This window comes from Rhincodon typus, chromosome 32 (assembly GCF_021869965.1).
Source record: "Rhincodon typus isolate 14 chromosome 32, sRhiTyp1.1, whole genome shotgun sequence".
Classification (NCBI taxonomy): Eukaryota; Metazoa; Chordata; class Chondrichthyes; order Orectolobiformes; family Rhincodontidae; genus Rhincodon; species Rhincodon typus.
The window spans coordinates 9088679-9110990 of NC_063363.1; the positions used below are offsets into that span (position 1 = coordinate 9088679).

The 22312-nt window shown below is 41.0% G+C and overlaps 1 protein-coding gene across 1 annotated transcript; it reads right to left on the reverse strand.

Moving 5' to 3' along the window:
• Positions 1-1220: 1220 nt before the first annotated feature.
• On the reverse strand, positions 1221-22002 carry LOC125486702. Its single transcript, XM_048615362.1, has 12 exons — positions 21987-22002; positions 15468-15611; positions 14407-14655; positions 13445-13716; positions 12114-12278; positions 8395-8574; positions 7280-7385; positions 4413-4511; positions 4015-4195; positions 3173-3335; positions 2311-2499; positions 1221-1413 (listed from the first exon to the last, which is right to left on the reverse strand). The coding sequence occupies exons 1-12, from the start codon at positions 22000-22002 to the stop codon at positions 1387-1389; spliced, it is 1791 nt and encodes a 596-aa protein (XP_048471319.1). The 3' UTR covers positions 1221-1386.
• Positions 22003-22312: the final 310 nt, after the last annotated feature.

A 22312-nucleotide genomic window follows, 5' to 3' on the forward strand; every position in this document is an offset into this window, starting at 1 on the left:
AGAACGTGCAAACGCCACACAGACAGTCGCCCGAAGGTGGAATTGAAGCTGGGTCGCTGGCGTTGTGAGGTAACAGTGCTAACCACTGAGCCACTGTGCCACCCCAAAGTTCTGAAGCCAATTGCAATATCCTGTCCATATCCCCACGAGTGTCTGAATAAGATCAGGTGTTGGGAAGTTGGGTAGACTATTTGTGGATTGGAAGGCAGGATGTTAGAAAATTTGATGTTTGTAAAATGATAAGGGGGAAGAGTTTGTGGTTGCTTTAAAAAAAAGGATTAAAAGCTTGGAGATTTAAAAAAAAGTTCCACAAGCAGCAGTAGCTGCACAGAGAATTCTTGAATTGAAACATTTGTATTGATGGGGCATTTTTACCAAGACAACATGTTTTTAATTTAAAAACCAAAAGAACAGCGGATGCTGTAAGTCAGGAACAAAAACAGAAGTTGCTGGAAAAGCTCAGCAGGTCTGCTGAGGTAAAGAAAAAATCAGAGCTAACGTTTCGGGTCCAGTTACTCTTCCTCGGACCCTGCAGCCCTCTGGACTCAATATAGAAGAAGAAGGGTCACCAGGCTCAAAATCTTAACTCTGATTTTTTTCTTCACAAATGCTGCTGGACCTGCTGAGCTTTTCCAGCAACTTCAGGTTTTGAATTCAGCTAACTAATTTAAACCAGGCCCTAGATACCAAAAATCAATTAGATTTCGATCTGATGGTTTTGACGACCAAGATCCAATCCTATTGTAAGAAATTAATAGGCCAACAAGGGGATAAAAGAAGAGGACATTTGAAAATTGGAGATTTGGACATTTGAGAGGTAACAACCCACCAGCTCTAAAGAGAAATATTGGCTCTCACAGAATTCTATCAGCTCTCAGAACAAAATGTTATCTAACTAAAGGCGCAGTGGCATTCTTAGCAAATATTCCCAACATCAGAATTCAATGGAGAAAGGCATTCCTCGCTGAGGATCATCGGAGAGGGCATGGATCATTCCGGAAGACGCAACCTGACTGTAATTTCGAGGGATTAAGTTTTAATTTTTTTATTATTATTATTTTGGTTTTCACAAGTGGGACTTGTATTAATTAGAATAACATACCATTAGAATTTTATTTTATTCCGGAATAGTTAGTAGTTAAGGTGGAATTGTTTGCTTTGTCAGTAGTTCTGTAATTTGTTCACTGTTAGAATTAGATAAATAAATTGTTACTTATTGAGTAAAGAGTGAGTATCAGTAATTCATTTCATTTAACTTCCCCTTTATAACAGGTTGGGGGGTGGTGACAGGCAAGTTTTTCCAGACTTCATTAGCAGATTACGAGGTGGGGTGAGCTTCTCTGGGTGTTTCGGTTTTAATTATCAAGTGAGATGTTGACACCTCCTTCATAACACAGGTGATTTGACGCCAATCTGGAATAAAATAAAAGACTTACATTTACACAATACTCTTCATGACAGAAGGGTTTCCCAAAGTATATCACAGCTAATAAAGTACTTTGGAACTGTAGCCATGTGGGAAATGTAGCAACCAATTTGTGCATTGAAATTGCACCAAGAGAAGATGAGCTTCCACTAAAATGACTGTTTTCATACGCAGTGTTTTTGTAAATTAATGTCTCTTAATTTAGTTAAAAGGAAATATAATGAGCGGTTTGCACTGAGGTTATGATATACGTGGAGTATTCATCTGTTGCCCTCTTAAGGTAAAAACCTTAATTGTTCTGAATGGTTTGAACTGAGATTTCTTTGTTTTTTTTAAATGAAACTAAATTCATCTTACAATGCATGTTTAAATAGATGCTGTATATTTCTTCTATTGATTCATGGGATTTGGGCATTGCTGGTTAGCCTAGCATTTATAGCCCATCCCTAATTGTCCAGAGGCAGTTAAGAATCAGCTACATTACTGTGGTTATAGAGTGAGATGTAGGCCAGATCAGATAGGATGGCAGATTTCCTTCCATCAGTTAACCAGATAGGAAACAATTGAAATTGAGTACATGCTTGCCATTTGGTTAACTTTTTAATTCCAGATTTTTACTGATTTCAAATTTCACCATTTACCATAGTAGGATTTGAACCCATGTCCCCAGAACATTAAACTTGGTTATGGATTATGAGATCAGTGATATTACTTGCATCCCTCATTATCCATGTATATATTGTGCAGCGGCACCATGATATCATTTAGATCAAAGTTAGGGACAACCAGTGGCACGTAGTCCGAAAATGCAATAGCACTTCAAACCAACTGAGAAGCAACATCTTCTACATGTTTTAACAATTAGAATTGGATGCCTTGCTCACCAACAATCCTGCACAGACACCGACCATTACGACTGATGCTATCAGCAAGCTGGAAATGAGGAACCAGTCTGGATTCAGCCATAAGTCTCTGCTCCTGCTGATACCGATGCAGACCATATTTCTGGCTGTGGTTGGGAAGAAAGGGCCTTCTTCATAGCACTGGCCTCTGACAGGCATCACTTGGATATACTGGACAAAGAACAATTGTATATTTCTGTTGCAATAGGTAATGCTTCTGACAGGGTAAATGCTGAAGACTGCATTAAGCTCTACCAAATTGAATGACATCATAAGGACTTGAGTGGGGAAATGCGGAATAGCTGTGGATCTTAAAGGAGTCAAGACCTACCAACTAGATCCCCCCATAGTCCTTGTAACAATGTCTATCACACCGGTGTAACATGTAGCTGATTTATATCATGCAGCAAACTTGATCTTGTTTCAGAGAAGAACTTCTTCTCATTTGATGACCAAATCGTTTCCCTCTTTTGCACTAGACCAAGTGGACCCTGTAGATCCCAACATAAATGGATGGTGGCAAAAAATTTACCTTACTATATCCAAGTATCCCGTTAGCCCAAACACATAGCGCCAGTGGTGGTCATCTGAACATTAGTTAAACTATTTCAACTTAACAATTTCTCCTTGAGAAGTTAACGTAATCAGTGTGTGTTTTTAACTGACTTCACTAGAAAGGGAATCATAATTTTGGAGTCATGTAAGTTAATGGCTGAACATTTATTACAGAAATGTGGACTACTCTCAAGCTGCATTGCATGTGAAAAGCTTGCATTATTAAGGATTCAGAAATCAGGGCTTAGAGACAGACAACCAAAATAAGAGCAGTAATTGAGACACATACCATCTTCTTGTTAGGATCCTTGTTCATTTGAAAGACATGTACCCCAGGCTGGCTGAAGTGATACAAGAAAAGCCAAGATGTGCTTGAGTTGGGTTCCATCTCCTCTGTAAGGTCACGCAATGCTCCCCAGTCAAACTCACTGTTGGTGTTGTAAAGATTTTCACTGGAAAGTAAGAGCAATTTCATTTTCCTCTTGCTAATTTTTCTTACCAATTTTGTGCCTAAACCTCATGAAGACATTTGGAAATTATTAGTGCCTCCTGTCCTCAAGCCTCCTGATGGGTGATGGTCAATGAAGCCTTGACCATGCGCATTGATAGATATAAATGTTGAATAACTTCATTACATGGTAAAAAGATATTCAGCTTAACCAATCTCCGCCAGTATTTACCCTCTGCACAAGAACAATTCCTCATGCACTAAGGCAATCTCTTTCCATATTCATTTACTCATCTAATGAATCTAATTTTAAAAGTTCATATAGTTTCTGCCTCAATCACTAATGAGGAAATGAATTTTCCAGTCTTACAACCTTGCATAAAGTAATTTCTCAGTGTCTGTATTGTAAATCTTTTAATTTAATCCTATAATTTTAACATTCCAGTCTAACATTCTGTTTCTACATTCGGGCACTCTATCATTCAATTTTAGATACAGGTACAGTTACCTGTGTCAATACTATTCAAATGATAGAAGATTCAATTTTTACAGGTGTTTTCTTTTGTTTTACTACATACCTAAAGATTCTCAGGTAATAATTTTCATGAAATCACATGCTGGTATGTTAAATCAAGTGAATTTTGCTAAAGATCTTAACCAATGAGACATAATATGATACATACATGTCATACACAGGATAATATCTATTGGACACAATGAACATGATGATACTCCCAATGTGGATGCAGGTTGTGGGGTTGATGATGCCCAAAAACAAGGTGCCATTTGTGGTAGAGTCAGCAACCTGGGGTATTCGTGACCAGTGAGGTCCAGGATCTTCAGGACTTTGTGATGTTGCATTATCTAAGGATAGACACATAGTCTGAGAATAAACTCAAAACAAAGCCTCACACCAAAGAAGAATAAGTGTGCTTCAGAAAAACCCCCTTTTTGATACAGAAAGTAGATTAGCCCAGGTTAATGGAAGATACTAGTAAAGAACAATAAAGTTATAACAGGAGATATACAAGCAGAGGCAAGACAATGAGAGTGAAATGATGTTTAAGTAATGCATCAGTACCTGGAGACACAGTTAATAATGGATGATGTTGCAAGTTCATCTCCAGCAATCTCTTCAACTTCATGGGATCTGGATCATATACACCCAGAAAACCTTTATCTGAAAAAATGATTAAATACAGATATCATTTTCTACCTGGTCTGGTCGCATCTGTGAAGAAAAAAATGGAGTCAACGTTTTGGGTCTGGCAATCTTTCCTCAGAACAGTTCTGAGGAAAGGTCACTGGACACGAAACGTTAACTCTGTTTTCTCCTTCACAGATGCTGCCAGACCTGCTGAGCTTTTCCAGCAACTTGTTTTCGTTCCTGATTTAAGCGTTCGCAATTCTTTCAGTTTTTATCATTTTCTACCTGTTGTTTATGCCTTGAACTGTAAGCTCATTAAATGTTTGACTGTAATGGACCAGACCAAACCCCTTCAAAATATATTCAGAAGATAGTCTAGATCCTAACTTTTTCTTTCTTTAAAGGTAAGTGTAAGGTGTTATATTTCCAGATGCAATTCGATTGGTTAAACTACTTGATATTAAGCAAAACACTCCTTATTTCTACACTACCGTTAAAATACAGACAAAATAAAAACAGAAGAAAGGGATTAGCTTAACTCTAACTATCGAAATGCTTAACAAAATAATAGATATATTAACCCACTACTAATGAACTGTTCCCATACAATAGCATCCCACAAATACACCCTTGGCAAAAGGCAAAATTCAGTAAAATAGATTGTTTCACAGGCAATTCTCTAGTCAAGGAGGAAAAACATCAAGAGAAAACTCAGAGTGAGAGGGAGTAGCAGGGAAAAATGTACTACAGCTTCCAAACCCAGCTTCAAGACCCAAACGACAACTGCTACTGAAAAACTAAAACTAAAATACCTGGCCCTGTGCGATCTTGACCCCACTCATTCAGGCTGCCTCTATTGATCAACTTTTAAAAAAAAAAAAACCCCCAAGGCCTCACAAGCTGTTTATTTTATGGGCTTTGGTGAAGACTGATCGTCACCTCTGATCTAAACTTTTCTTCATTTAAAAAGAAAACAGGACAAAATACATCTATTAAATCCATCATATTGTCACAACTGACAAAATTAAGCGTCAGCAATACATTTTTATTTGGACATCATTAAGACATCTATAGTCAGAGGGCTCAAGGGCTTCTTCTTGTTCAAACATGGATCACAGCATCAATGAGAAAATGGCTAAAAATTTCCTGAATGAGGTGGAAGTGGACGTCATAAAACATATAAAACATTCAGGTAGGTCTTGAAAAGGCTCAGACTGTTAGCATGAACTGGATAGAGCAAACAACCAAGAGTAGGCTCAAAGTTCAACTAAAATTGTTTCCGAGATAGTAGGAACTGAACCAAAATAAAGAAATCAATTAAAATTGTGCCTCTTGCCTCACTTTGATGAGATGTCTACAGCCAAATGGAAGTTGGTCAGATCAGCGAAAAGTCCTAGGAAGGTGATAATCGGGTAAAGGTTTGGGGACGGCTGCCTTTAGGGCCTTTAGTGGTTCTGTGGGCCAATTCGAAGCACTTGTGTTCCTACAGGATCCACTTGCAGGAGAATCAAACATAAAGAAACTCCCCTTTTTGACTGTAGCTTCCTGTGGTCTTTTAAACCAATTGGATTATCAGCAACCTAACTTTGGGAAGAGGCCCTGAAACAGAAATTTGGTCCCATGTATCTGGTAATAAGGACCTAATGGCTGGTTCAAGGTGATGTCATGGATTCCTGAAAAATTGCTTGTCTCAACATTATGTCAGATTTATTTCAGGTCATCATTGTGACTAATTGATGTAGCCCCATAAAAATGGGTCATTTTTCCCATCCAGGAAACAATCCAAACACTCCCATTTCCAAGCCATTGTGTCTAATTTCTGCCCTGTCACTGTCATAACCAACTTCCCTTTTAAAAGGTTTTGAAAAGAAATATCTTTGGTGGAAAGTTTACCTCAACCAGAATTATATGTCCCCAACCCAGCAGAACAGCAAAGACACAAGACACTTTAGCTAATTGCCAATTTATTCAAATGTTAGTTTCCTCCCTCACAAAAGGACAGCAATTGTATTATTGTTCACTGAAGCAGACCAGAACTTAGTTCGTGTGTTTATGTCCAAATGAATAAGCCTACTCCTGAGTAAACAGTCACAAACAACAACAAATAGAAGTTGCTGGAAAAGCTCAGCAGGTCTGGCAGCATCTGTGAAGAAAAAAAATCAGAGTTAATGTTTCGGGTCCGGTGACCCTTCCTCAAAACTGAGTACACAGTATTGTGAATCAAGTTTATTCATCTCTCCACCTCCAGGAAGGTGAGATTTGAGAGAGTGCTGTGTCTTTGATAGAGTCATAGAGTCTTATAGTATGGAAACAGACTCTTCAATCCAAACATAATCCCAAACTCAATAAGTTCTATCTGCTTCCTTCTGGCCCATATCCCTCCAAACCTTTTCTATTCATGAACTTAGCTAAGTGTCTTTTAAATGTTGTAACTGTGCCTGCATCCACCACTTCCCCTGCAAGTTCATTCCACACATGAACCAACCTCTGTGTAAAAAAAATTGGCCCTCATTTCTTTTTTTAAATCTCTTTCCCCTCACTTTAAAAATATGCCCCCTATTCTTGAAATTCCCCATCCTAGGGGAAAGATACATACCCTTAACACAATCTATGCCCCTCATGATTTTATAAACCTTCATAAGGTCACCTCTCAATCTCCTACACTCCAGTGAAAAAGTCCCAGCCTATCCAGCCATTCTTTACATCTCAAACCATCCACACTTGGCAACATCCTGGTAAGTTTCTTCTGAACCCTCTCTAGCTTAGTAATATCGACATAAGTGCATGCCATAAAGTCTCACCAGACATTTCCACCAAGTGCACTGGCTGTTGTTTGTGACACAGGCCTCCTTTGATAATGTTCCTGCTGTTCAAAACTCTTCCAATATCTTTCAAAGGCACATCAACCTAGAGAGACACATTTAGTTTGTTGTATTGAAATAATGCCATGTTTTAACCCCTCACATTGCTGATACGTCTATAGTGGGCAAATCACCTGGACATCAATTCTCCTGCTAGGGCCGATCTCTACAACTTGTGGAAACATCAGATCTGAGCACTGTCTCGTTCAATGTTACAGTCAGTTAAAGTAACAATCAGTTCTGCTCGCTGTCTAACAGGTGATTAATTGATGGAGGTTAAGCCCAACTTTATCTCATGTCAAAGTGAACGTGTTTTAAGTAAGTTAAGGTCTCAACTTTGAAATAAACAGAGTTGAAATTTCATGGGTTCTACGACAGGTGAGGCAATGTCTTTGACAAGTTCGCTGCCCAGGGTGTGCAGAGGACAATCTTCCCACTGGAGTGTGAACCCTTGTTGACAATCCCCCTCTCTCATACAGAGGTGCTGGAACTAATTATAGTCCCACTCCTGCCACCCGCCTTGAATAAGCTAACTCAATACCGAAGAGAGCAGAAACCAATTATTTCTTTGCTGGAGTTCGGAAAAATGAGGGGGATCTCATAGAAACCTATAAAAGTCTAACAGGGCTAGACAGGGTAGGTGCAGGAAGGATATTCCTGATGGCAGAAGGGTCCAGAGCCAGGGGTCACAGCCTAAGGATATGGGGTGAACCATTTGGGACTGAGATGAGGAGAAATTTCTTCACCCAAGAAGTGGTGAGCCTGCGGAATTCACTGCCACAGAAAACAGCTGAGATGAAAACTTTGTGTGATTTCATTAACGAGTTGGATACAGCACTTGAAGCTAAAGGGATCAAAGCATATGGGCGAAAAGTGGAAACAGAGCACTGAGTTAGATTATCAGCCATGATCATAATGAATGGTGGAGCAGGCTCTAAGGGCCAAATAGCCCATTCTGTTCCCATCTTCCATGTTTCTATGTTTAACCCAGTCTGTGCAGTCACCAGATGAACCAAGACAAAAGCTGCTTTCTTTTCAATTGCTCCTGTCATTACCTTTGAACCATCTCTGAAAGTGATATGGAACTGTTCCCTTCCTTTACAAGTTATCTGCAGTCTGCTCCACTGTAATTGTCTGCATTTCCAATCGCACACCATGTCCAGACTCTCTGTCTGACAGAGACACAGGCCGAGAACTTCATCAAATCCCTGGTAATCTACAGGGGAAGCACAAACCTGTGACAAAACCAAATATTCTGTTACCTTAAATGAATCAAAACAGCATGGCAGAAATATAAGAGGAGCTGTAGTGCGATGTACAATAATGAAATTTGTTTGGACCTATGTTTCAATATGAGAACTGTTCAAGGTCACATGTAACATCTGCAAGATAAAAGTAAAAAAAAGATGTTGAAAAATCTGAAATAAAAGGTAGAAATTGCTGGAGAAACTTAGCAGGTCTGGTAGTATCTATAGAGAGAGAACCAGAGTTAACAGCTTGACTCTAATTTGGCTCTTCCTCAGACCATTATCCTTTGTTTTGAAACACTTGCCCCATGTCTCAAAACACAACCTACACCACCACTACTTTTCCTTATGATTTTATTGAAAACTTTAATATTATTTTTCACATATAATTATAGCTGCTTAAACATGATAAAAGTGGGGGTAGCATTGACACCAGGGAGTGCGCCCTCATTAACTTATCAGAATAAACATCAAAAGAGCATTACAAGGAGAGTGACAGAGGGTCCCATCAGACCCACATTGCACTGCATTATATATCCTGCAGAATATTTCCACAAAGGATAGCTTGAGTCTAACAGTTATGACCAAAGTTGGCAATAATGTGGGGTTAAATTTTACAGAGTGGTGTGGTCGCCATCCCCTGGCGAAAATGCCAGGGTGGGATGAAAAGCTCTCCTTGATCCTGAAGGTTGCCCCTCACCAGCTTAACACTGAGCAGCTTTAATTGCTCTAAAGAGAGACTTTCTCAAGAGGAATTCCCACCCTAATTTCCACATCTTTCTAGTCTCTGCAAAGGCAGATTGTGGCTGTGGCTGTTGCTGAAATTGCACACAGTCCCACCATAAGCCCAGGGAACTCCAGGGTCAGACGTGTCTCAGAAAGCGGCAGGGCTGGGGTCAAGAGGACACGAGGAGGATTAAAAATTAAAGTGTAAGGGCAAATGACCTTTGGAGGGATTTTTTAAAATTCATTCACAGGATGAGAGCATTGCTGGGTAAGCAGCATTTATTGCCCATCCCTGATTGCCAACAATGGATTCACAGTCATCATTGGACTCTTAACCCCAGATATTTATTGAATTCAAATTCCACCATCTGCTGTGGTGGGTTTTGAACCCGGGTCCGCAGAATGTCATCTTGGACCCTTGATTAACAGTCCAGTGACAATACCACCAGGCCATCACCTCTCCTCAATTCCTCTATTAGCCCTTGGGGGACCCAAAGGCGATCCCTCCTCACATTGCATGGCTTACTCAAAGGCCTGGGACTCCCTCTGCAGCTGGTAGAATATTGGCAACTGCACAATAGCACTCTTAAATATCCAATAATTGGGCCTGGTGGCTCAGTGATTTCCAGTGATGCTTTACAGCACCAGGAACCCAGGTTCAATTCCACCCTCAGGCAAATGTCTGTGCGGAGTTTGCACGCTCTCCTGTGTCTGTGTGGGTTTCCTCCGGGTGCTCTGGGTTCCTCCCACAGTCCGAAGATGTGCAAGTTAGGTGGATTGACCATGGGAAATGGACCCTTAGTGTCCTGGATGTGATGGTTAGGTGAATTAACCATGAGAAATAGGGGGTTAGGGTGGCAGTTGGGTTTGGGTGGGATGTTCTTCTGAGGGTTGGTAAAGACCCAATGGGCTTAATGGAATCTTTCCACACTGTAGGGATTCTATATTCTTGGAGTGTAACATCCAGTCCCTAATCTATATTCTAATTGAAAACTATTGGAATTTGCAGACTCCTATGTTATTATACATGTCCTGTTTCTCGACTGCATTCATATCGGCATCAGCTTCAACTCAGACACCCTTAGTATGGCATCTCTTAGCCCAGGCCCCAAGCTCTAGAGGAGCACATACTTTGTGTGCAGTGGCTGGACACACACTGAGTGTTGTGCTGGTGGAGGTCTCACCATCTGGACGAACTGTTAGGACAAGGCCCTATCTGTCTTCTTGGCTGAATATTAAAGATTCCATGTCACAAGTTGAACGGATACACAGGAACTCTCCTGGCCAATGTGTATCCCTCAGCAATTTCAAATGCAAATTTATTTTGACATTTAGATGTCCATAAATTGACTTCCACTTTTTAAAAACAAAATCATTCTCAGGATTTAAGTAGCACTGGCCATGTTTTGATCAGGTGTGATCTGGCACCAATGGATTTAAGGAAGAGGTGATTGTTCTGCATTAATTTTGGGATAATTGTGTAGGAATGGGGTCTGCATAGTTTTAATCAATCTGTTTGGAATGTCATGATACACGTTGGGCAGATGTGACTTGAACCTGGGTCCTCTAGCTCCAATGTAGGGACATTTCATAGAAACCTATAAAATCTTTACAGGTCTAGACAGGTTCAATCCAGAAAGGATGTTCCCAATGGTAGGTAGTCCAGAACCGAGGGTCATGGTTTAAGGATATGGGGTAAACCTTTTAGGACTGAGATGAAGAGGAATTTCTTCACCCAGAGAGTAGTGAGCCTGTGGAATTCACTAACACAGAAAGCGGTTGAAGCCAAAATATATCTGTTTTCAAGAAGGAGGTAGATGTAGCTCTTGTGGTTAAAGGGATCCAGGAATATTGGGGTTTAGAAGGGATTAGGAGGGATTAGGATATTGATCTCCATGATCAGCCGTGTCATATTGAATGGTGGAGCAGGATTGAGGGTTAGAATGGCCTATTCCTGCTGCTGCCTTCTACGTTTCTATGCTTTTTCTCTTTATTTGTTCACGGGATGAGGGCTTCGCTGGCTAAGTAGCATTTATTGCCCATCCCTAATTGCCCAGAGGGCAGTTAAGAATCAACCACATTGCTGTGGTCTGGAGTCACATTAGTGAACCAGGTGGGTTTTTCTGACAATTCACCATGGATTCATGGTCATCATTAGACTCTTAATTCCAGATAGTTATTGAATTCAAATTCCACTATCTGTCATGGTGGGATTTGAACCTGGGTCCCCAGAACATTATCTGGGTCTCTGGGTTAACAGTTCAGCAATAATACCACTAGGCTATTGACTCCCCTCACTGTACCATTTGGCCCTCCTCACTGGGTGTTGAGGAACAACTAATCAGTGTACTTGGAGTTTTGTGACGTGTAAGGTGAACTAAAACTCTTATTAGAAAAGTCTACACCTGGCTTTTGTCCAAATAACCTTTTAACTTCTGTTTTTATTAGCTAGGTGTACATTCACTACCCATGCCCTCAAGGAGGTAATTGTAAACTGCCTTCTTTAACTGCTGTAGTCCCTGTGGTATATTATGGAGGGAGTTGCAAGATTTTGATGAAATGACAATGAAGGAATTGTCATAAATTTCCAAGTCAGGATGGTGTGTGCTTTGGAAGGGAACTTGCAGGTGCTGGTACTTCCACATTTCTGCAGATCTTGTCCTTCAGGTGGTAGAGGTTCTGGATTGGAACATATTGAGTCTCTCTACATTACCACACTGAAAACATTTCCAAAACTGTGACATACTTTGGGATATTCTGTGCTTGAAAGGAGCTTGACAAGGTTTTTTTTTGATACACACCTTCAGAGAGCAATATTCTTTCCACTCATCTTTTGTGAGACAGACTCCATCCTGATTTCTGCTGGTCCCATCTCGGCAGATATTGTACAACTTCCTGACACATGCCCTTGTTCCTTTAGATACCAGTCGGTGTCTCAAAGCACACGTGCAATGAGAATCAGTAGGCTAAGAAAGATCCAATCATTAATTTATAATGAACACATTGTTCCAGTACAACAACCTTGAGTTTAAGGTGGAAGGCGCCTCAAAGTTCTTCACAGAGGGTGGGGGAATGGAGACAGAACCACAATGATTGAATGACAAAAGCACAGTCAAAATGATGGTCTTTAACAAAATTTTAATAGAGAAGGAGTACAGAAGAAGAGAGGAACACCGAGGAGTTTGAGACAAAGCAGCTGACAGCTGCTCAATTAATGCCAGAGTGCTTGGAAGGCAAGTGTCGAGGTATTGATAGGTGCAAAGGAGGTTGTCAGCAAAGGCATGAGTAGGAAAACCTGTTGCAAGGTCAGGACATGGTGTCATTTTTCTTTCTTTATTACATTGATCATCCTGCAGCCTGGATCTTCACTTTAGTCAGCTTTTGTCCACGGGGCTGCACAGGCCTTAGTTGAGCCTGTGGTTGAAATGAATGGCTCACTCCCTGAACTCCCATCATATCTCACTGGGAAATGACATTGCCTTCCTTTTGCTCGTTCATGGGTTCTGCATGTTTCACTGACAAGACTAGCACTCGTCGTACATCCCTATTTGCCCATAGCCACTTCAGAGGGCAGTAAGGATTCACCCACATTTCTGGGTATCTGGAGTTACATGTAGGCCAGACCATGTAAGGATGGCAGATTGCCTTTCTTAAAGAAAGATCATTAGTGAGCCAGAATGATTTGTTTTGAAACAGCAATCAATGATAGTTTTAGGATCACTGTCACTGAGACAAGCTTTCAATTCCAGATTTATTAATTAGGTTGAAATTGCACCAACTGCTGGGGTGGCCCATGTCTCCAAAGCCTAGATTCTTGGATTACGAGGCCAGCGACATCACCATGACATAACCACCTCCCACGAGGGACAGACAGCCTTACTGTTTAAATTCAGGCAGTTATGTAAAAGCCTGAGGTGGGATCTGTTTTGCATTAGCAGCACAGTGTAACTGGAGGATGGAACGGGTAGTGGAGGCTAAAGTTGGCCATCAGCATTCGAAATGAAGTTTGATTTACATCAAGTGCATTACAAATATCACAAGTTGGAAATTACTAAACACAAGACTGTGATGCATGCTCATGTCATCAATAAAGATGCTGAATAGTTTAAAATGAGAATGCTGATATTTTTACCTGGAAGATTTCCCCTTTCTGATGGCAAATGCAGATGTCCTGTCCTTCTTCAGGCTGTTCAGCCTGGGAGCCACAGGAGAAGTAGGCTCCCTGGCCTGTTAAATGGTTGAAGTAATTTGTGGGACATTTCAAGCAACTGTCAGCACTCACTGCTCTTTCACTCGGATTGTAAGTACCTTTAGGACAAGGGATTGGCTCAGGGCTTGCCGGAGGGCAGTAGTGACCTGCAAACAATTGTGGAGAAAGTAAATTCTTCCAATGAATTATCCATTCTGACAAGTTGTGCCCTTTGGCAAACTCTGTATAGCCTGTTCTGAGCTAATTGTGGCTCCTTGTTTGTGAAGGTTTCAGAGTTTACAGCTTAGCTAGCAGAAAGCAACTGATATAGAGGGGAAATGTTATTTTGGCGTAGTGAGTTTCTGTTCCCTTACACAAGTTTCTGTTAACTGTTAGTTTCCATTTTTGGCTTCAATGCCCCTACAACCCAATTTTGTTAATTTAATGTTTAAAAGAGTACAGGGGCTTGAGAAGGCGCAGGACAACTAAATCCAAGCTGAGGATATTTACAAATGCTGTGTATTGATACAAGTTAAATTTCGCAACCAACAATTAGCTGTGTTGTCAATATTCAAGACAGATTCCCTGAGGAGACAGTGGAGACAACAGATCCATAAAGCAGTGGGATGGAATATTTGGCAGGCCAAATGTCTAAGCATAAGGGGCTGGATACTTTATAAACTTTGAATGAGGTGTAGCCGTATCTCTCTGTTCTGTATATTTCTATGTTTCTAGTTCATCACCAAAATGACAGGAATTAAGTTGAACAATTAGCTTAAATATGCAAGTATCTCGAGTGTATAAGTAGGATCAAAAGTGACTGCAATTAAGTTGTTACACATGATCCTGGGTCAGATGATAGTCGTTTAGTGAAAGAGAAGATATTGCTCTTGAAGCACATGTACCTTTTGGACAGATGTAAGATCTGGCTGCTGCAATCCCATAGTCATTCACGTTTGATGGTGGATCAGTGGTGGTAGCTCCTTGAAGACAGACCACCCCTGCTTGGCATTTGCGGCAGACCTGGCGATTATCGTGGTTCCCATAGTAACCAGCAGGGCAAGGTTCGCAAGTGTTGTTGAAGGTGCTTCTGTTGGATCCATTGTACTCCCTGTATCCCAGGGGGCACTTCACTGGCTTACTGGCACCAATGACTGATAAAGACAAGTTAGTGGTATGTTCGCCTCTTGTAGCCTTGAATTAAGCTGTCATTTCATTTCCACCAGTCTATTGTATTGGCCTTGTCTATTTAAGCCTTATGATAAGATATAGAATGAGTAGAGGCCTTTCAATAATATCCAGAGGCCACCACCATTCTATTCTCACAGACACATGGAATAGTAAAAGCACAGGAGTCAATTTTGTGCAATGAGCCCATGCTGGCTCTTCATCAAGCAATCAGCCCATTTAGTTTATTTCCCACTGCTCCATCCCATACATAGAATCACACAATTTTACAGCACAGAAGGAGGCCATTCAACATATCATGGCTGTACTGGTCCTGAAACAGCTACCCAGCTAATCCTATTCTTCAGGTCTTTCTCTGTAGTCCTCTAAATTCATCACTTTCAATATAAATCCAGCTCTCGTTTGGAACATCATATGGAACCTGCCTTCACCACTCTCACATTCCAAATCCTAAAAACTCTCTGAGTGAAGAAGTTTCTCCTCATCTCACTCCTCGCTGGCTTGCTGACATATTTGCTTCTACCCCCTCAGAGATAGCACTTCTAGCTCATTATCACTTGGTGCATAAAATAAACCTCTCAAATCCCACCTGTATCTCTTGCCTAAAATGTAAATCTGTTTCCCATAAATCCCTCTTACTATCAGCTGAAAGGAACAGCTTTTTATCTGATCACGAACTCTACAAGAGCACTTAATCCTTTGAGTTTCTTTTTCAGTTTAGTTTGAAATAGTTTGTATTTAATTTAATGGCTGACTATAGTTATTTTAACCTTCTTACCCCATCTGGAGCCATCATGGCTGAAAACAGTGTCCTGAGGACAGTAATGACCAACTGGACACTCAACTGGGACCTGGGATCCTGTGGGACAGTAATAACCAGCTGGACTAGGTAACTGAGGTACAGGTATGATGCAGCAGTAACCTGGAACACAGAACAGAGTTTGCAAATGCTTTTCCCATCATTTCAGCTTCTGACAACACATCCTTTCACAGGAAAGTCTTGTTTAAGTCTGTGTGTGAACTCCTCAGCCCAAATTCATGTACACATCACCAGACAATAGAAGGTAAACATTCTTCTGTCGCTAATGTCAGGAGAATGGAATTCTAGCGGGGTTTTAAACATAGGAGCTGAGGGGCCATTTGACTCTCAGCCTTCCTCGTTGTTCAATAATTTCACAGCTGATCTAGTTGAGGTCTCAGTTCCACGTTCCTGTCTGCCCCGAACGTCCCCATAAAAATACTTGATTTCCTTGTAGATCAAAAATTTATTAATTCAGCCTTCAGTCCACCTTCCAGGACTTTCTGGAGAAGAAAAGTCCATATGTTTGGATTGACGCTTTGATAGAAAAATATTCTGCCCCAAAATGGAGATCTCTTACTCTTCAACGATTCCCCTTGTTTTAGTCTTGCCTACAAGAAGATACATTCTCTCAGAACCCACTCAATCCAATCCCTTCCAGATCTTTTGTGTTTCAATATTCTTCTAAACTTCAACTGATATAGGTCTAGCCTGTTCAACCTTTCTTTATAAGATATGCCCTTTATCCTGTGAATGAGTCTGGTTGATCAGATTACCGACCAGGTTGAATCCTATCCATTTTGCTTGTGTATTTGGGGAGGAGGTACTTAGGTGCAACATAAGGGGAAGAAATTTTCTCTTCTACACATAACAAACTTGCCAGTTCATTTATAAAGAATTATTTGCAACTTCTCAAAGTGATTGAAATGGAGAAAATCTCAGTTCATAGAATCATAGAGATACACAGCATGGAAAAAGACCCTTCGGTCCAACTCGTCCATGCCGACCGGATATCCTAAATAAATCTAGTCCCATTTGCCAGCATTTTGCCCACATTCTTCTAAACACTTCCAATTCATATACTCATTCAGATGTCTTTTAAACATTGTAATTGTACCAGCCTCCACCACTACCTCTGGCAGTTAATTCCATTCCATATATGCGCCACCCTCTGCATGAAAAAGTTACCCCTTAGGTCCCTTTTATATTTTTCCCCTCTCAGCTTAAACCTATGCTGTCTAGTTTTGGACTCCCCCAACCCAGGGAAAAGATCTTAGCTACTCACCCTATCCATGCCCATCATGATTTTATAACCTTTTAGGAGATCAACCCTCAGCCTTCAATGCTCCAGGGAAAATAGCCCCAGCATATTCAGCCTCTCCCTATTGTTCAAACCTTCTAACCCTGGCAACATCCTTGCAAATCTTTGCTGAACCCTTTCAAGTTTCACAACATCTTCATTTGCAAGATGACACCTCTTGATAACGTCACAATCCTTCAGTTCAGGGTTGATTTTTGTACTCATGTTCTGGAGTGGGACGTGAACACAGAACCTTGCGATTCAGGTAAGGGTGTTACCAACTTTTGGAACTTTAGAGGATGTGAGTGAGGACTTAATATTTGAGATAACGGAGACTTGGAGCAAATATTTTGATTGTGCTTTCACAATAGAGGACGTAAAACGTGTCTCAGAAATAGTTGAAAAATTAAGAGGCCAAGGAAGGAAGGAGGTTAAAAACAATCACTATCACTTGAGAAAACAGATTAGGAAAATTAATGGATATAAAGGCTGACAAACCTCCTGAACTTATCAGTTTGCATTCCTTGGTCTTAAAAGATGTAGCTACAGTGATAATGAATGTATTGGTTGCAATCTTCCAAACTTTTGTTGATTCTGGAGAGGTTCCACTGGATTGGAAAACAACAAATGTAATAACACTAATAAAGAAGGAAGAGAGACAGAAAACAGGAAACTATAGGTTACTTACCTTAAAACTGTCACTCAGAAAATCCTGGGAACTCATCTGAAGGATGTAGCAGCAGGGCATTTAGGAAGTTGTAACATAATCAGGCCACAGTCTACATGATTTTAAGGAAGGGAAATCATATTTGACAATTTATTAGAGTTTTTCAAGAGATGTAATGAGCAGGATGGCATATGAAACTAAGGAAAACATGATACAACTGCACAAGACATTGGCAACACTGCACCTAGAATACTGCAGACAGATTTGGTCTCCTTTCTTAAAGGGGGACAATATTTGCATTGGAAACCATTCAGAGAAGCTTCACTAGGCTGATTCCTGTAATGAAAGTATTGTCACAAGAGGAAAGGCTAGAGAGGTAGGGTCTATACTCAGTGGCATGTAGAAGAATGAGAGATGACATTATTGAAACACAAGATTCTGAGGGGGCTTACAGGGTAGTTATGAGTGAGTCAGATGCCAGTGAATGAAAGCATTTTCTACAACAGCATTTTCCAGTGATTAATGTACAGGAATCTGTACAACCTATCTCTGCTGATGAGTCCAACGTGTCAGAAACATGTAACATGTTGAAAATTGTGAGCTACTTTAAATATTCAAGGTATAAATTCACCTGGTATGTTGCTGCAAGTCCCAGGAGGGCAGGGATGGAGATTTCTTTCAGGACAGTAAAAGCCAGGAGGATATGTGGCATTGGTGTACGTTTGAAAATTAGCATGACAGTAAAGCCAGCTTCACAAGGCTGGCAACTCTCTTGCCCAGCTGCATCTTGGTCACTTCTCATAGGACAACCTACAGGTGATGCTAACTTTAGAGCCCAATAATGACATGGTGAATAGATTTCTCCAACTTCAGTATGACAGCCTGCAACAGCAAAAACAATAGCATGATGTCAAAGTAACAAGTTTCTCTCACGTCATTTATTTTATAATTTGTACTATGGTCTGCAGTGTTTGCATATTACCCAGTGCGGATATGGTGCCCACATTTTCTCCAGTGTGAATAGAACAAAGGAGGACAAAAATTAATTTCCATTGAACCTTCCAAAACCTCAAAGTTCAAAAGCTCTTTACAGCCAACAGGGTACTTTTTGAAATTTAGTCAATGTAGAAACTGCAACAACTAATTTACACACAGCAAGGTCCCACATGTTCCAATGTGAAACAGGCAGTGATGTTGATTGAGGGACACCAAACAGAACTCATCTAATTCTTCTTCAAAATAGTGCCATGGAATCTGTTACACTTACGTCCAAGGGCAGATATGTTACCACTTTAATGTTTCCTCTAAACAAAGTAGCTCAGTGGTTAGCACTGCTGCCTCACAGGGCCAGAGACCCAGGTTTGATCCCACCCTCAGGCGACTGTCTGTGTGGAGTTTGCACATTCTCCCTGTGTCTGCGTGGGTTTGCTCCGGTTTCCTCCCACAGTCCAAAGATGTGCAGGTTTGGTGGATTGGCCATGCTAAATTGCCCATGTTCAGGGCTGTGTAGCTTAGGTGGGTTATAAGGGGATAGGTCTGGGTGGGATGCACCTAGGGTCAGTGTGGACTTGTTGGGCCGAAAGGCCTGTTTCCACATTGTAGGGATTCTATGAAGTCTATGAAAATTCCCTCAGCACTGTACTGGCATTCAAACCCATGTCTCCAGAACACTAGCCTGGGATTCCAGTTTACCAATCCAATAACGTTACCACATGATACAAGTTATGATTTCTTAGTGCATGATATGAGTCAGGAAAAGTCTTGAGTCAGGTGTTGAGTTTCAATGTTTGCTTTGCTGTTGCTGAAAGGTCACACTAATTTCTTTGTGATTCTCATTTTGTAATTCACAGAAATGTAGGCAGAAAGTCCCAGTCATGTCTGTGCAGATTAATCTGGGTCCAGACTGGACAGAAATTCATGAGAAGAGAGAGGTCAAAAAGGAAAGAAAAACTTCTTTTTTGTTCCACGGGAATGTGGGAACGTGAGATGTTCCAACTTGCGTTCCTTGATGCCTGAAAGGAAGAGAAAAAGTTCCTTGTTAGACAGCTAATGAGCTGGAGGATGAAGTGGAACTGGGTGTGCAGGGCAGTTCTGAGCCACTGTGAGGCAGTGCTGGTGGAGAGAGAGGTCGTGAGTGTGCAAATGATGACACATGGCACTAAGTGTGAATCTCAGGATGCAGTGAGAGCAGCTATCTGCACATACAGAGTGTCGTACATCACGAAGATACCTGTAATCCTGGGAGGACTCAAAACACGAAGGATGGAACTTTGGTCAGAATCCACGTGGGGTGAATCTGAGCTGGGTGCAGTCACTGAGATGCGGCTGCGGAAATGAGTTTAGCAAGGTCTTTGTTAAAAAAACTTTGTCAAAAAGTAACGATGGCAAACAAGAAGAAAGGGTTAGAACTGAAATCCTGTTGGAGAGAGGAGCAGAACTCCTTCAAGGTGGAAGAGATGTGGCAGTGAGTTAAACACTAAAATAAAACAAAGAACTGCAAATGGTGGAGACCTGAAATAAAAACAGAAATTGCTGCAGAAACCTTTCACCAACCCCACACCCAATCCTGTTATGACACAATTTGCTTTTAGCACAGTCAACCATTCTGATGTACTCCTATACCCATTATCAGAGTATATGGGTTGCATTCAGCACAGCTGACCCATTTTATCACTCTTGGCTCTTATTATCTCTTAACCAGCTTTTCTTCTGTGCTGGCCTGCTATCCATTATCTCTATGTTTACCTATTGTAGAGATTGGCCAGGTGGATTGCATGGACTATGAGATCCCTGATTGGGGATGTTAACCTGGGCTAATCAGGGACCCCTGAATCAGGTCCCCAGAACATTATCTGGGTCTCTGGATTAACAGGCCTCTCTGCTCCTATGATGCTGCTTGGCCTGCTGTGTTCATCCAGCCCTGCACCTTGTTGTCTCGGATTCTCCAGCATCTGCAGTTCCTACTATCTCTGGATTAACAGTCCAGCGATAATACCACTAGGCCATTGCCTCCCCTATAGGGATGGGATCCTGGCCTCTGTGCAGTTATTTCAGTGAATGAAGGAAGAAAATTACAGAACATAATTCTGAACAATAGTCTGGGTAGGACGTGTAGGCCATTCAATCTCTTGAGCTTGTTCCACCACTCAATGAGATCATGGTTGATCTGTGGCCTAACTGCACATATTTGCCTTTGGCCCATACTCCTTGTGAAGAAGAAATAAATTTGTAAGAGATGTTAGGAAGCTTGATTTGCTGCATGATTTCTGGGAATTCAGGAAGTGGAGAAAACACAGTGTAGAGCTGGAGGAACACAGCAGGTCCAGCAGCATCAGAGGAACAGGAAAGTTGACGTTTTGGGTTGGGACTGTTATCTCTGATTCCAGCATTCAGGAAGTGGAATTCCTTTATGTTGCAATACATCTCAGCTGGTAAGTGATGCCTTAAAAAAGTGACTGCCCTTTCACTCTCACACTCTCTCTCTCTCCGATCTACTCTCAGTTCTGTTGAAGAGTCACTGGAATTGAAACATTGACTCTGCTTTCCTCCCACAGTTGCTGATAGATCCACTGAGTTTCTCCAGCCACTTCTGTTTTTGCTTCTCATCCCACCGCTTTACCTTCCCCGTAATCCTACACATTTTCTTTTTCTCTTCAGTTGGTTTTCAATTTGTTTTTATTATTTCACAGTTCCCTGCATTAAATTTTATTGGTCTGTCCATTCCACTAGCCTGTCCATATCCTCTTAGTTTTTTTTTTCTACAGTATTCATCCAATAGTTCACTATCTACTCACGACACAGAGGAAGGAATGTTGTAGAGGAGTGTGACAAATGGTGCTTTTTTGATTAATTCACAAGACGTGGGTGTCACTGGCTAGGCCAGCATTTATTGCCTCTAATAATAAGTCAACCACATTATTGTAGGTCTGGAGACATCTGTAGGCCAGTCAATGTAATGATGGCAGTTTTTGTTACTAAAAGACATTGTATGGAAGTATAGGTGTTGGAAATCCAAGTGGTTCACTAATGTCTTTGAGTCAAAATTAGCATGACACCAGGTTATAGTCCAACACGTTTATTTGAAATCACAAGCTTTCGGAGTGCTGCTCCTTCATCACTCTGAAAACTTGTGATTTCAAATAATCCTGTTGAACTATAACCTGGTGTCATGTGACATTTGACTAAAAGACATTAGTGAAGCAGATGGATTTTTCCTGGCAATTAACAGGGTTACATGATCGTCATTGATCTTAATTCCAGATGATTTATTTGATTGGTTTTAAATTCCATCATTTGCCACAATGGAACTTGAACCCAGGGCATTACCTGAGGCTCTAATTTAGACAGAGTAGCAGCAATACCACTAGGCCATCACCTCTTATCCAGCCTGCAGTCTAATCCAGGGCATAACGTATATGGTTCTGAATAACGTCTCACATTACACTGATCAGAGCTGAAAGAATAGAACATGTTCATGAAACAATGACCTGAAATACAGGTTAAATGGCAGAGGGTGGTAAAAGCCACTTACCTGAATTTGCATTCATTTGCTGATTTCAGTCTTATTTGAGGATAATTGAGTTTTTGCCTACTGCCGAATGAGTAGGGGGTCAGTAAGGGAATCAAGGATTAAAGGGAAAGGGCAGGAGATTGGTTGTGAAGAATGTTGGATTAGCCATGATCCTATTGAATGGCAGAATAGGCTCGAGGGGCTGAACAACCTACTCTAATTCTGATTTTTTATGGTCTTGTGAAGTAGTAGACCTAGGAGTACAGAGATAATCTCCTATGACAGCACTTCTGTCTAAATTCCACTTAAATTGAACCCAAATACATTTACCACATATTCATCTGGCA